The sequence below is a fragment of the Leptodactylus fuscus genome, chromosome 2 (genome assembly GCF_031893055.1).
Source record: "Leptodactylus fuscus isolate aLepFus1 chromosome 2, aLepFus1.hap2, whole genome shotgun sequence".
Classification (NCBI taxonomy): domain Eukaryota; kingdom Metazoa; phylum Chordata; class Amphibia; order Anura; family Leptodactylidae; genus Leptodactylus; species Leptodactylus fuscus.
This window is the reverse complement of record NC_134266.1, coordinates 47,663,536-47,679,740: the sequence shown is the minus strand read 5'-3', so window position 1 is coordinate 47,679,740 and position 16,205 is coordinate 47,663,536. Positions and strand designations below refer to the sequence as shown.

At 45.1% G+C, this 16,205-nt stretch overlaps 1 protein-coding gene across 1 annotated transcript in view; it reads left to right on the top strand.

Moving 5' to 3' along the window:
- ITGAE (integrin subunit alpha E) overlaps window positions 1-16,205 on the top strand; it is a 67,194-nt gene that overhangs the window by 20,214 nt on the left and 30,775 nt on the right. The window contains exons 5-13 of the mRNA XM_075263736.1: window positions 7,626-7,752; window positions 8,884-8,970; window positions 10,329-10,430; window positions 11,580-11,695; window positions 12,181-12,335; window positions 13,977-14,130; window positions 14,551-14,695; window positions 14,976-15,043; window positions 15,821-15,962. Of these exons, the coding sequence (XP_075119837.1) occupies window positions 7,626-7,752; window positions 8,884-8,970; window positions 10,329-10,430; window positions 11,580-11,695; window positions 12,181-12,335; window positions 13,977-14,130; window positions 14,551-14,695; window positions 14,976-15,043; window positions 15,821-15,962 (1,096 nt within the window). The remainder of the gene's footprint in view (window positions 1-7,625; window positions 7,753-8,883; window positions 8,971-10,328; window positions 10,431-11,579; window positions 11,696-12,180; window positions 12,336-13,976; window positions 14,131-14,550; window positions 14,696-14,975; window positions 15,044-15,820; window positions 15,963-16,205) is intronic.

Below are 16,205 nucleotides of genomic sequence, written 5' to 3'. Positions count from 1 at the left end.
CATCGACGATGATGTGACGCAGTTGCCGTCAGGGCATCCAGTTGACCGGCGCATTGTGCGGGAGGAGGAGATGAGACAGGAGTTGGAAGAGGAAGTGGTGGATGATGAGGACACTGACCCGACCTGGACAGGGGGGATGTCAAGCAGGGAAAGTAGTGTGGATGTTGAGGCAGGTGCAGCACCAAAAAGGGTAGCTAGAGGCAGAGGCAGAGGTCAGCAGCTTAGGCGAAGCCAGGCCACACCCGGAATCTCCCAAGATGTTCCAGTTCGTACCCAGCCCCGAAAAACTCCCACCTCGAGGGCACGTTTCTCGAAGGTGTGGAGTTTTTTCAAGGAATGCGCCGAGGACAGATATAGTGTTGTCTGCACAATTTGCCTCTCGAAATTGATCAGGGGCTCTGAGAAGAGCAACCTGTCCACCACTTCAATGCGCCGTCATTTGGAATCCAAGCACTGGAATCAGTGGCAGGCAGCAACGGCAGGACAAAGGCCGCCTGCCGTTCACGCCACTGCCACTGCCTCTGCCACTGCTGACTGTGCTGGCGATGCACTCCAGAGGACGAGCCAGGACACCACTTCATCTGCCTCCGCCACTTTGTTGACTTCTTCCTCATCCTCCCCTGTTCCTGTCTTATCTCCTTCTCCTGCACCATCAAAGGCACCATCAGGCGCTTCTTTACAACAACCCACCATCTCTCAGACATTGGAGCGGCGGCAGAAATACACTGCTAACCACCCACACGCGCAAGCCTTGAACGCCAACATCGCTAAACTGCTGGCCCAGGAGATGTTGGCATTCCGGCTTGTTGAAACTCCCGCCTTCCTGGACCTGATGGCAACTGCGGCACCTCGCTATGCTGTCCCTAGCCGTCACTACTTCTCCCGGTGTGCCGTCCCCGCCTTGCACCAGCACGTGTCACTCAACATCAGGCGGGCCCTTAGTTCCGCGCTTTGCACAAAGGTCCACTTGACCACCGACGCGTGGACAAGTGCATGCGGACAGGGACGCTACATTTCACTGACGGCACACTGGGTGAATGTAGTTGAGGCTGGGACTGCTTCCCAAACTGGCCCGGTGTACCTCGTCTCCCCGCCTAACATTCCTGGCAGGGACACGAGAAGAACACCCCCCTCCTCCTCCTCCTCCACCGCCTCCTCCTCCGCCACCGCCTCCTCCTCCGCTGTTAGATTGACCCCAGCTACGAGTTGGAAACGTTGCAGCACTGGCGTTGGTAGACGTCAGCAGGCTGTGCTGAAGCTGATCAGCTTGGGGGACAGACAGCACACTGCCTCCGAGGTGAGGGATGCCCTCCTCGATGAGACGGCAATATGGTTTGAGCCGCTGCACCTGGGCCCAGGCATGGTCGTTTGTGATAACGGCCGGAACCTGGTAGCAGCTCTGGAGCTTGCCGGACTCCAACATGTTCCATGCCTGGCCCACGTCTTCAACCTAGTGGTGCAACGTTTCCTAAAGAGCTACCCCAATGTTCCAGAGCTACTGGTGAAAGTGCGGCGCATGTGCGCCCATTTTCGCAAGTCGACAGTAGCCGCTGCTAGCTTAAAATCTCTCCAGCAACGCCTGCATGTGCCACAACACCGGCTTTTGTGCGACGTCCCCACACGCTGGAACTCAACGTTTCAGATGTTGAATAGAGTGGTTGAGCAGCAGAGACCTTTGATGGAATACCAGCTACAAAACCCTAGGGTGCCACAAAGTCAGCTGCCGCAGTTTCTCATCCATGAGTGGCCATGGATGAGAGACCTTTGTGACATCCTACGGGTGTTTGAGGAGTCCACAAGGAGGGTGAGCTCTGAGGATGCGATGGTGAGCCTTACAATCCCGCTCTTGTGTGTTCTGAGAGAATCCCTGATTGACATCAGGGATAACTCAGATCACACAGAGGAGTCAGGGATAGCATCCGATCCGTCACAGCTGGAGAGTAGGTCCACACATCTGTCCGCTTCATCGCGTTTAATGGAGGAGGAGGAGGAGGAGGAGGAAGAAGAGTTGTCCGATGATGTGATGGTGATACAGGAGGCTTCCGGGCAACTTCGAATCGTCCCATTGTTGCAGCGCGGATGGGTAGACATGGAGGATGAGGAGGAAATGGAGATTGAACTTTCCGGTGGGGCCAGAGGAGTCATGCCAACTAACACTGTGGCAGACATGGCTGAGTTCATGTTGGGGTGCTTTACAACCGACAAGCGTATTGTCAAAATCATGGAGGACAACCAGTACTGGATCTTTGCTATCCTTGACCCCCGGTATAAAAACAACATCTCGTCTTTTATTCCGGTAGAGGGGAGGGCCAATCGCATCAATGCTTGCCACAGGCAATTGGTGCAGAATATGATGGAGATGTTTCCAGCATGTGACGTTGGCGGCAGGGAGGGCAGTTCCTCCAGTAGGCGACCAAGTTCTCACTGGTCAACACAAACGAGGGGCACACTGTCTAAGGTCTGGGACACCTTGATGGCACCCCCTCGCCAAAGTGCCGCCACGGAGGGTCCTAGTGTCACCAGGCGTGAGAAGTATAGGCGCATGATGCGGGAATACCTTTCCGACCACAGCCCTGTCCTCTCCGACCCCTCTGCGACCTACACGTATTGGGTGTCGAAGTTGGATCTGTGGCTTGAACTTGCCCTATATGCCTTGGAGGTGCTGTCCTGTCCTGCCGCCAGCGTCCTATCTGAGAGGGTGTTCAGTGCAGCCGGTGGCATCATCACTGACAAGCGCACCCGTCTGTCAGCTGAGAGTGCCGACCGGCTCACTTTGATAAAAATGAACCACCACTGGATAGAGCCTTCATTTTTGTGCCCACCTGTGTAAAGCACCCCAACATGAAACTCCATGTCTGTACTCAACCTCTCCAATTCCTCCGCATCCTCATACTCATCCACCATAAGCGTTGCACAATTCTGCTAATACTAGGCTCCCTCCACCCTGATTTCCCCCAACTCTGCTGGTTAGAGGCTCCCTCCACCCTGATTTCCACCAACTCTGCTGGTTAGAGGCTCCCTCCACCCTGCTTTCCCACAACTCTGCTGGTTAGAGGCTCCCTCCACCCTGCTTTCCCACAACTCTGCTGGTTAGAGGCTCCCTCCACCCTGCTTTCCCACAACTCTGCTGGTTAGAGGCTCCCTTCACCCTGCTTTCCCACAACTCTGCTGGTTAGAGGCTCCCTCCACCCTGCTTTCCCACAACTCTGCTGGTTAGAGGCTCCCTCCACCCTGATTTCCACCAACTCTGCTGGTTAGAGGCTCCCTCCACCCTGATTTCCCCCAACTCTGCTGGTTAGAGGCTCCCTCCACCCTGCTTTCCCACAACTCTGCTGGTTAGAGGCTCCCTCCACCATGAATTTGCCCAAACTGGGCTGGTTAGAGGCTCCCTCCACCCTGCTTTCCCACAACTCTGCTGGTTAGAGGCTCCCTCCACCCTGCTTTCCCACAACTCTGCTGGTTAGAGGCTCCCTCCACCCTGATTTCCACCAACTCTGCTGGTTAGAGGCTCCCTCCACCCTGATTTCCCCCAACTCTGCTGGTTAGAGGCTCCCTCCACCCTGCTTTCCCACAACTCTGCTGGTTAGAGGCTCCCTCCACCATGAATTTGCCCAAACTGGGCTGGTTAGAGGCTCCCTCCACCCTGATTTCCCCCAACTCTGCTGGTTAGAGGCTCCCTCCACCCTGCTTTCCCACAACTCTGCTGGTTAGAGGCTCCCTCCACCATGAATTTGCCCAAACTAGGCTGGTTAGAGGCTCCCTCCACCCTGATTTCCACCAACTCTGCTGGTTAGAGGCTCCCTCCACCCTGATTTCCACCAACTCTGCTGGTTAGAGGCTCCCTCCACCCTGATTTCCCACAACTCTGCTGGTTAGAGGCTCCCTCCACCATGAATTGGTCCAAACTGGGTTTTTTAGAGGCTCCCTCCACCATGAATTTGCCCAAACTGGGCTGTTTAGAGGCTCCCTCCACCATGAATTGGTCCAAACTGGGTTTTTTAGAGGCTCCCTCCACCATGAATTGGTCCAAACTGGGGTTTTTAGAGGCTCCCTCCACCATGAATTTGCCCAAACTGGGCTGTTTAGAGGCTCCCTCCACCATGAATTGGTCCAAACTGGGTTTTTTAGAGGCTCCCTCCACCATGAATTGGTCCAAACTGGGGTTTTTAGAGGCTCCCTCCACCATGAATTTGCCCAAACTGGGCTGTTTAGAGGCTCCCTCCACCATAAATTGGTCCAAATTGGGGTTTTTAGAGGCTCCCTCCACCATGAATTTGCCCAAACTGGGCTGTTTAGAGGCTCCCTCCATCATGAATTGGTCCAAACTGGGGTTTTTAGAGGCTCCCTCCACCATGAATTGGTCCAAACTGGGTTTTTTAGAGGCTCCCTCCACCATGAATTGGTCCAAACTGGGGTTTTTAGAGGCTCCCTCCACCATGAATTTGCCCAAACTGGGCTGTTTAGAGGCTCCCTCCACCATGAATTGGTCCAAATTGGGTTTTTTAGAGGCTCCCTCCACCATGAATTGGTCCAAACTGGGCTGGTTAGAGGCTCCCTCCACCATGAATTGGTCCAAACTGGGTTTTTTAGAGGCTCCCTCCACCATGAATTTCTCAAAACTTGGCTGTTTAGAGGCTCCCTCCACCATGAATTGGTCCAAACTGGGCTGGTTAGAGGCTCCCTCCACCATGAATTGGTCCAAACTGGGTTTTTTAGAGGCTCCTTCCACCATGAATTTGCCCAAACTGGGCTGTTTAGAGGCTCCCTCCACCATGAATTGGTCCAAACTGGGTTTTTTAGAGGCTCCTTCCACCATGAATTTGCCCAAACTAGGCTGTTTAGAGGCTCCCTCCACCATGAATTGGTCCAAATTGGGGTTTTTAGAGGCTCCCTCCACCATGAATTTGCCCAAACTGGGCTGTTTAGAGGCTCCCTCCACCATGAATTGGTCCAAACTGGGTTTTTTAGAGGCTCCCTCCACCATGAATTTGTCCAAACTGGGGTTTTTAGAGGCTCCCTCCACCATGAATTTGCCCAAACTGGGCTGTTTAGAGGCTCCCTCCACCATGAATTGGTCCAAACTGGGTTTTTTAGAGGCTCCCTCCACCATGAATTGGTCCAAACTGGGGTTTTTAGAGGCTCCCTCCACCATGAATTGGCCCAAACTGGGCTGTTTAGAGGCTCCCTCCACCATGAATTGGTCCAAATTGGGGTTTTTAGAGGCTCCCTCCACCATGAATTTGCCCAAACTGGGCTGTTTAGAGGCTCCCTCCACCATGAATTGGTCCAAACTGGGTTTTTTAGAGGCTCCCTCCACCATGAATTGGTCCAAACTGGGGTTTTTAGAGGCTCCCTCCACCATGAATTTGCCCAAACTGGGCTGTTTAGAGGCTCCCTCCACCATGAATTGGTCCAAACTGGGTTTTTTAGAGGTTCCCTCCACCATGAATTGGTCCAAATTGGGTTTTTTAGAGGCTCCCTCCACCATGAATTTGCCCAAACTGGGCTGTTTAGAGGCTCCCTCCATCATGAATTGGTCCAAACTGGGGTTTTTAGAGGCTCCCTCCACCATGAATTGGTCCAAACTGGGTTTTTTAGAGGCTCCCTCCACCATGAATTGGTCCAAACTGGGTTTTTTAGAGGCTCCCTCCACCATGAATTGGTCCAAATTGGGGTTTTTAGAGGCTCCCTCCACCATGAATTTGCCTAAACTGGGCTGTTTAGAGGCTCCCTCCACCATGAATTGGTCCAAACTGGGTTTTTTAGAGGTTCCCTCCACCATGAATTGGTCCAAACTGGGGTTTTTAGAGGCTCCCTCCACCATGAATTTGCCCAAACTGGGCTGTTTAGAGGCTCCCTCCATCATGAATTTGCCCAAACTGGGGTTTTTAGAGGCTCCCTCCACCATGAATTGGTCCAAACTGGGTTTTTTAGAGGCTCCCTCCACCATGAATTGGTCCAAACTGGGGTTTTTAGAGGCTCCCTCCACCATGAATTTGCCCAAACTGGGCTGTTTAGAGGCTCCCTCCACCATGAATTGGTCCAAACTGGGTTTTTTAGAGGCTCCCTCCACCATGAATTGGTCCAAATTGGGTTTTTTAGAGGCTCCCTCTACCATGAATTGGTCCAAACTGGGCTGGTTAGAGGCTCCCTCCACCATGAATTGGTCCAAACTGGGTTTTTTAGAGGCTCCCTCCACCATGAATTTGCCCAAACTGGGCTGTTTAGAGGCTCCCTCCACCATGAATTGGTCCAAACTGGGGTTTTTAGAGGCTCCCTCCACCATGAATTTGCCCAAACTGGGCTGTTTAGAGGCTCCCTCCACCATGAATTGGTCCAAACTGGGTTTTTTAGAGGCTCCCTCCACCATGAATTTCCCAAAACTTGGCTGTTTAGAGGCTCCCTCCACCATTAATTGGTCCAAACTGGGCTGGTTAGAGGCTCCCTCCACCATGAATTGGTCCAAACTGGGGTTTTTAGAGGCTCCCTCCACCATGAATTGGTCCAAACTGGGGTTTTTAGAGGCTTCCTCCACCATGAATTGGTCCAAACTGGGGTTTTTAGAGGCTCCCTCCACCATGAATTGATCCAAACTGGGGTTTTTAGAGGCTCCCTCCACCATGAATTTGCCCAAACTCTGCTGGTTAGAGGCTCAATCCACCCTGATTTTCAAAACAAATGTTGGTGCCAACCTCAACTTACTACAAGGGCCAAATTCACTGCTGGTGACAAGCTCTCCTCACTGCAAGTGCCAAATACACATGTTTCAAGGTGTTTTCCTACTGTCAGAGAGGTGGTATTGAGTGTGTAAAGTGTGTAGTTGTTAGGCTGTGATGTTGGGGTAATAGAGGGTCTTTGGTGTGTTAGATGCCCCCAGACATGCTTCCCCTGCTGTCCCAGTGTCATTCCAGAGGTGTTGGCATCATTTCCTGTGGTGTCATAGTGGACTTGGTGACCCTCCAGACACGGATTTGGGTTTCCACCTTAACGAGTATATGTTCCCCATAGACTATAATGGGGTTCGAAACCCGTTCGAACACACGAACATTGAGCGGCTGTTCGATTCGAATTTCGAACCTCGAACATTTTAGTGTTCGCTCATCTCTAATAGCGATCCTTTTCACACTGTATTCATGGCTAGTACCTTTCTAAAAAGGGTTAAAAAAGATGCACATGTCCTCCAGTACATGGGCAGCATAAAAAAAACAGTCAGGTCAGATAGTATTAAAAAGGGTCAAAGGAGCAAAGTGCCCACAGCTTATAAAGATGCATCTAAACTAACTGACACATACACAACATTGAATCTAAAAAAAACAGGAGATCTTTTGGCCAGAAAAAGGTGCAGATGACAAATAACCCCCATTATTTTTTAATACAACTGCCAATACCCTATGGAGTCCAGCTGTGGCCCTGAAGATCTCAGACACCAAGTATGCAGCTTTAAGTTCAACATTTTAAACATTTTACTAAGATATTTGCTAACATATGTGGACTTTGTATGAAAAGCGCTGCGGGAGAACACCATGGTGCCTTGAAATCTGCAATCTATGTATAGAGCTTCATCTAGGGTAAATCTTCCTGAGCTTGGTATCTTAAGCAACTAATATTTTCTTACTCCCTTATAGATGTGCCAGCAGTTCAAGAGTCGGAAACAAAAAACCACAACAGGTGAAATAAATGGAGTTTGCTCACTGCGTATCAATGAAAACGGCTCTGTTACAGAGCGGGTCTATCCTGATCTTGCAACAACAGGTATGTATGAAGTATTATATATGGCTCCATGTAATTGGTCAGAGTCTTATATATATTATGATATTACAACCAGCGACCATTCTGAAGGCTTATTTCACTTTCCTGATGCAATTTAGCGCATTAAAGATGATCTCTGGTTGCTGTGGGACATTACCTCCATTTCTGTGAAATAAATTTTATATGAGAGACCCAATGTATATAACATGATTTGAGGGAAAAGTCCTGAAATGGAGACAAGACTTACCTAAAGGGAGAGTTTATAGCCACAGCCTCATAACTGTTTGCCACAAACACCACTATACATTGTATAGCACCAGTACCTGCGCAGGGTATTGCAACACTTTTCACATAAAGTCCATAGAGTTTTCCTCTGCGAACCTTCTGTTCCTATTATACCTATATGGAAACCTTCAACATTTCTGTATAGATATAATTGACAAGCTGCGGTTTACAAAAATGCAATGTATTTCCACTGCTGATTTTTCCTGCAGTGTGTGGATAGGGATTAGTCAGAATCCCATCCACTTTGGAGGCAATGTAAAATGCCAAGGTTTTTGGCATGGTGTTATTGCAACGTGGGGCCCCGGCCTTAAACAGCAATCACCTTCACGCTTCTAGTACCTTAGGATTCATTGTTTGCTCAGTATGGCCCGGTTCACATCTGCATTTGGGCCATTTTGTTCCCCTCTCCGCATGAAAAATGTGGAGAGAAAAGTGCTGCAAGCAGGATTCCTGAGGTAACTGCTTTTTTATGTGGATTAGCTTTCCATTCGGGGGGTCTCCAAGCGGACCCTGAACGGAAACCCATGCACTGATGTGAACCGGGCCTTTGATGCTACATATTTCAACTGCTGCAACTTTGTTGCAAAAACTGCATTTGCAACTTGTGACTCTAAAGTTGTCAGAAAAAATTGAACAAGGGGTGTAACTATATAGGATGCAATTGCAACCAGGCCCTGGAGCCGCAGGGGCCCTAAAATCCTCTCTACACTATTATTAACATGTGGTGAGTGGGACCTCATAAAGTATTTTGTACTGGGGCCCAGGAGCTTTGGATTGAGTTTAGAGATTTGACCCAAAGTTAATAACATTGCAGATTGTACTGATTCTGGCACATTATATCTCCTGCAGTGTTTGACTTCCTGGAGGAGGAGAAGAACAAGAACTCAAACAACAACAACAACAATGGCCCTATGGGTGGACTATTATTCAATAAAGGTGAATATTGTGGGAGCTAATACTCAGAATAATGGCACATACTGTAGAAAACTTACTAAACCATCTTGGTATACGTATCCATTGTGGTGGATTGAGCTACTTTGTAAAAAAAAATAAAAAGGAGACTAAGTTGACATCTGCAACTGTGCAGTGATATATTGACCTCAGTGACATGCCTATAAGAAGCTGTGACTGGATGTCACTTTAACCTGATTTGTCTTCCCTAGGTATTTAGACAAATCTGTATCACAAGGCCCAGACTGTTCCAACAATGAGAAGATGGAGAAGTCTAACCTTAAAGAGGACCTTTCACCACCTTTACCATCTGCAAATCTTTATGTCTGTCAATAGGCAACACACCACTGACTCCAACGCAGTTGTATATATTTCGCTAGCCCTCCCTGTGACTCTCTGCTCTAGTCTAGGACCGCCCACCTGACAGTAGAAAGACTAGTTTGCATATTGGTTAAAATGCTGAAACTAACAGCCCTGATTTCTCAGGAACGGTAAGGGTAGAGGAGAAATTCCAGCTGTGACAGAATCTGTGGAGCACTGCCATTTGAGCAATACAAGGAGTTGGAGGTGAAAAAAGATCTTTAAGTAGAATTCACTGCAGTACTACTCAGCTCCATTTGAACTCAATAATTCAACTTTGTTTATTAATGCAACTACACGGACTAAAAATGATGACCTTAAATGCTAAATTATTTCTAGAAAGAGCAAGATATCTAGTAAAATGTAAGTTTTACTTGGTTATTTGATGTAAAAAAATTATAAATTATAGTTGTAGTAAGTATGGTAACAATACAATCCCTAATGATCTTATCTCACTAGCTTGGTTCCTTAGTGTGGTTTTAGGATATTTTTGTATGCTGGTGATTTCAGGGTTAAATATCTCATTGACCTTAGTTTTTGGGTTATCGTGACCCTAGACTGACTAGTATATTCATTATTGAATAGGCCCTTTCACCATCTCCAATAACTCCTGGTCTTTGCATCCTTCAGTAGGCACAGCTCCATTGATTCAAGTGCAGGTGAATTTTTTTTTTCTCTAGCCTCCACCATTCCTGAGCAACCTGGGCTTATAGTATTGGTGCCTCATAGCCTGATTAGACTTTATACTGCCAGGTGGAATGAGCAGGCAAGGAGGTAAAAACTTGGTGGTGATGGTATTGGTAGGGTCTCTTTAAACTCTCCCTAGTTTCTGACCAATGGTGGGCAGTGCACTCTAACAAGAACAACTTATAACCAGCAACAGGAACGTACAGGAAGCGTACGATGGGGTTGTACAGTAGTTGTGTATCCAAGTGACCTCGTACATTATATTCACACTAACAGTTCTGATTGTTTCTTTTTAGGTGATTTTTTTACTGATAAATTACTGGAATCGAAGAAAAGCGATAAACAAGACGCAAACAGTAATAACAATAATAACGCTTATGACGTAGATGATGAAGGAGGTAGGTATTTTCCTTAGTGACCTATTTACTTTGCTTTGCAGATCTTCTAATCCAATTAAAATTTTAGGAAGGTCAAAATCAGACTAGACAGTCTTAATCTGTGCCAGATTTAATTTGATGGTGATTGATAAATCTGGCTTATCACTAGACTGTCTGGTCTAAGTTTACACCACTTATTGGTTGGTTCCGATTAAGACCAAAAGTTTGACACGTTTTTTGGCACATGGTGTCTTAACTTAACCTAACTCCTTTTTTCATCGTCAGTGTGTCTAAAACTAATGCCACTGTTGTGTTAGACAGCTTTTTTTTTAGCGCGTATTACACCAGAATTCTGGTGTATTTTACAAAGTAAATTGACCCCAATTTTACGAAATATAACTCCATATATAAATTCCACAGATTATAACTTTTTATATGTTTTTTCAAAATGCCATTTGAAGACCAATATGATAGCGAGCCATGGAGTCACTAGTCTATAGGGCCATTGGCACTGCCTGTAACTTCAGTACATTACATGGCACCTGTTCATTGAACTGCTGTCCATGTAGTCTATGTAATTCATAGATGGGTCGGGTCTGTCAGAGAGAAACGTTCTGATACTTTGCTGTTATCAACTTTAAATCACAGGGGAACTTCTATATATATACTGTAATAGGGCACATAGAAGGACACATGTCTTGGTCTGACGACCCTTATTGAGTATCAGGGTGTAGTAACTTTCATGGGTTTGTTCAGTATTTACACCAATATTTCATGTATCTCCATATTTTGTAGATGGTTTTGCTTATTGAATGATTTCTTGGGGTGTACCCAGAAATATAACATGGGAGGTGGCAGTATTCCTGATCCTCTTAACTGCTGCCTTCCTTCCACCTATGCCCAGCCATTCCTACTACCTCTGTCTGACGTAGCGCTGGTAGCCATGATCTGTCCTCTAATCTAAAATGGTGTGAAGGCTTAGGAAGAGACCGGCAGGATGGCTACCCATCGTCTGGGGTCACTAACCTTCACCTCCATCTGAACATATGTATTTTATACAACACATTTACATCTTTTTGTCTCTTATATTATTAGAACAGATATAGTATTCTCATGTATTTCACTACAATACCACATCTATTGTAACCACAATGTCTTACATTTTTATAGGAACAGAAATTGCCATAGTTCTAGATGGATCTGGTAGTATAAAGTCTGATGACTTCCAGAAGGCCAAGGATTTTATATCAAACCTGATCACTAAAATTTGGGAAAAATGTTTTGAGGTTTGTAAGATGAAGCATTCGCTCACATGGGAAATGACAAAAAGGAAAATTATCTATCTTTTATCTATCTATCTATCTATCTATCTATCTATCTATCTATCTATCTATCTCCTATCTATCTATCTATCTATCTATCTATCTATCTATCTATCTATCTATCTCTCTATCTATCTATCTATCTCCTATCTATCTCTCTATCATCTATCTATCTATCTATCTATCTATCTATCTATCTATCTATCTCTCATCTATCTATCTATCTATCTATCTCCTATCTATCTATCTATCTATCTATCTATCTATCTATCTATCTATCTATCTCCTATCTATCTATCTATCTATCTATCTATCTCTCATCTATCTATCTATCTATCTATCTATCTATCTATCTCCTATCTATCTATCTATCTATCTATTTATACCATTCCGTCTAGTAATCCATCTAAGATTAGTGTTTTACCCTGTGTTTGTTCTCTCTTTGTCAGTGTGAGTTTGCTGTTGTACAGTATGGAGAGGTAATACAGACAGAATTTAACCTCCTGGACAGTCATAAGGACAGCCGCTCTATTCTAGATAAGGTTCAAAAGATTCAGCAAGTTGGAAAAGTCACAAAAACAGCATCAGCCCTTCTCCATGTTCTGTGAGTAACTAATGTAACATTACAAACATACATGATTGATGGCTTTATATACTGTATATAGAGTAAACTGAGTGTTGACATTAAAGAGGACCTGTCAGTACAATTTGGGATTCTAAACCACTCGGGTACGAGGCTGATGTGTATTCCTCTGGCTTCAGTGAAGATCTGCATCGGTGGAAAGAGTACAGTGGCAGGGGGAGTATAAAGCTTTTTTATTTCTATTGAGTGCACGGATGGCTTTATAACAAGGCAATTTGGTACAGGAAACCCCCAGATCATAAGGACTTATACTTGGTTTAGTGTCCCAAATCACTCTGACAGATTCCCCTAAAGGCCAAGGCTACTTTGTGACTACTGTAGCGTTACTGATAGTTTTAACTATTGAGTAACAACCACAGTCCACAAAAGTTACAAGAGAGCCAGAGTATAATTATAGCATGTGGGTGGTTTCCCCCCCAAATTTCTAGTTTTGGGACATAATACTGTGTGGAGGGGCCACAATGGGACATAATACTGTGTGGAGGGGCCACAATGGGACATAATACTGTGTGGAGTGACCACCGTGAGACATTATATTGTATGGAGCCTGCTATGGCACATTATATTGTGTGCAAGGGCCACTATGGAACATTACACTGTGGGCAGAGAATGCTATGGGAAATAATATTGTGTGGAGGGGCCACTATGGGACATTATACAGTGTGAAGAGACCATTTTGGGACATTACTGTGTGTCTAAACGGGGCATTATACTGTGTGGGGGCCAGGAAGGAGGCACTATGCAGTTGGGAAGGGGGGGTCTTTGCTAGTTATGCCCCTACATCCCTAACAGGATACTGTGATAGGTAAGATGGGCAGAAACTAGCGTTACACTCTCAGTTCATACTGCCAGAAATTTTTGATTGTGAAGCCATGTAGGGAAAATTGTAGAAAGATAGATAGGGATGAGGCGCCCCGAAACACAAAACAGTGGAGGCAATCTTGGATCACATCAAGGGTAAGGCAAATTAAGTCATAAGCTAGGGGAGAGGGGGGTAAATTGGTACAAAGTAAAAGTGGAAAGAAAAGAAAATTTTTTGCTGGAGTAGAAGCTAAAAACTTAAACTAAACTAGGAGATTAGCATTTTATCGGGTGGCCTTATATTATGTCCGGTTTTAGATGCTGGAGAAGTCTAGCTATTGTTCCCTAGGAGTATTAGTGAGGGTGGTGACTATATGCTGCAGTTGGGACAGCGTGGATGAGAAGCTCAAATAAAGTGCATGAACCTGAGGCAAGCCACCCTGTAATTGCCCATGACTTTACTTTTCTGTAAATGTGACCTCTTGCCTGAATACCATGATGAACGAACTCCACCTGCCCCAACCTATTGTCTCTTGACCTGTTTGGGTGAACAGCCACTGGACTAAGACTACTCCTACAGGCAGCGACTTGGTGGTTCTCAATTTCTGTATGGGGGTAACAGGGTGAAAACCATAAGGCCACTTACATAATGTCTTCAAGAGTAGCCCCAAGTGAGTATAGTGGGTTCTCACAACCAAGTTCCCAAGTCCTCCAATGACTATAATAACATTCCATAATACACGATACAACGTGCTATTGTCACAACTGCAATACATTTATTGATTCCTTCTCATTTTACAGAAACAATATTTTCAATGAAAGTCATGGATCTAGCGAAAGTGCCAACAAAATAATCTTGGTATTGACAGATGGAGATATATTCATGGATCCAGTGAACTTAACAACTGTCATCAATGATACAAGAATGCAAACCATTGAACGATTTAGTATTGGGGTTAGTATGTATTGCACATTTTTATTCAGTATTAGGCTGGGTACAAAAGAGGAAAACACCAGGTTTTTCAGTATTCCTTGCAATATTCCTTGTTGAATTGCTGTGGATATCCCTCTGCTTCAGTCTTGGCATTGCAAGGGTTGAAAGTTTCAGGGAAATCCTGAATCTGCCTCTAAAACCACTCTAATTTCCTATGTGGCTCTCTCGGGGCTCTCTGGGGTCTGTTTCGTGAAGTTTCTCCTTTCAGTATTTATAAAATGCTATGCTGTGATTAGTTCTGTGTGAATGAATAGTAGGCTCCAACTTGACTCCACGGAGTGCCCCTTTAAATTTATACAATACAAAATGTAGAAAACAACGAAGAACATTCAGTTCAAAGAATAAAAATTGTATGGATCTCCCCACTGCTGTTCTCTACAGGTTGGAGAAGCATTTAACAAGACTAAGGCCTACAGAGAGCTAAAACTTATTGCTAACGATGAAAAGCATGTCATAAGAGTAGAAGACTACTCCAAACTGGATGGGCTTATCTCTTCCTTGCAGCAGAAGATGGCTGGAATTGAAGGTAAAGTTTGAAACTGAAAAATTTCCTGGGTTAAAGCATTTAAGCCTGTTTTCCTGAAAAAAAATTTGCCCAAAATTATTATTATTATTATTATTATTATTATTAAGGACCATTGAATATGGGCTGTACATAGCAGACAACCCTCTTAAGCACTACATGGCTACATACATTCGATTTTTTTTTTAGCTTGCTTTACAATATGCCTACTACCCACTTACAATATATCTTCACAATATAACCTCATAGTAAGATGAGTAAAATGTGTTTCGCACACATGCAGGTACTAAAGGTGATTCATTGGAATTTGACTTGGCTGAAGTTGGATTTTCAGCTCACTTGAAAGATAAGGTATGTGAGTTATGCATGTTTCGTAAGATCTTTTTGTGCATAGAATAAAGATGTAAACCCTTAGGGCCCGTGCACACGGAGTTTACGTTCGCGAATTTTAGCATAATACACGGGTATAGAATATACGTGTAAAAATAACAGTCCCATTGACTTCAATGTAATTTTTTACACGTGTAAAAAAACGCACCAAAATTCCATTGATATCAATGGGACTGCTATTTTTACATGCGTATTCTATACTCATGTATTATGCTAAAATGCACGCACGTAAACTCCGTGTGCACGGGCCCTTAGCTTTACTTTACTCCACCTGCCTTGTCCACCTTAGGGCTGAAACCCTACGTTCCCTCTGTGGAAACTCACTGTCAAAAAACATTGTATTGTACAGTACTTTCAACGTGAAACGTCCATTTGCACCCATGGGGCGGCCATTTTCACTTATCCCCCATACATTACTGTGTGTGGAGGGATCCATGAAAACTGACAAAATATAAGACATTACCTATATATTGATGGTCCATCACTGGCATAGAATGTAATGTTGCCGTGTGATGTCAATTAAAAAATGGACGTCTCACAACTATTAGTTGTGTGAATGTAGTTTTTCCGCAATTCTCGTTAATCAAATGGAATCAATTTAACCCAAAGAGTCCCAAAGACAAACATACTGCATATTGATGTGTGACTCTCTTACATGAGTCGATTGACTCATTTGCCTATAGTCACACATGAATGTTGTAAATGATCAGTACTAACAACCTATTATTACCTGCGCAGAATACTCTGGTGCTTGGAACAGTTGGAGCCTTCGATTGGTCGGGTGGTATGATGCTGTATTTCACAGATTCTGAGACACCGCAAGTAAGATTCCTCAGTGAGACATCTGATCATACAAAGACAGAAAACTACAGTTACTTGGGTAAGATGAACATCAAATATGTTAGTAAGATAGATCTAAAATATATCCCTTAGTTGATCAATCCAACTCTTTGTATCTTTCAATAGGTTCTGTTTAGTGATGAGCGAGTAGTATTCGATCAAATACCCTGCCGTCATAGGAATGCGTGTAATCGGCCGAACACCAAGGGGTTAAACACATCGAATATTTGAAGTGTTTAACCCCTTGGTGTTCGGCCGATTACACGCATTCCTATGCCGGCGA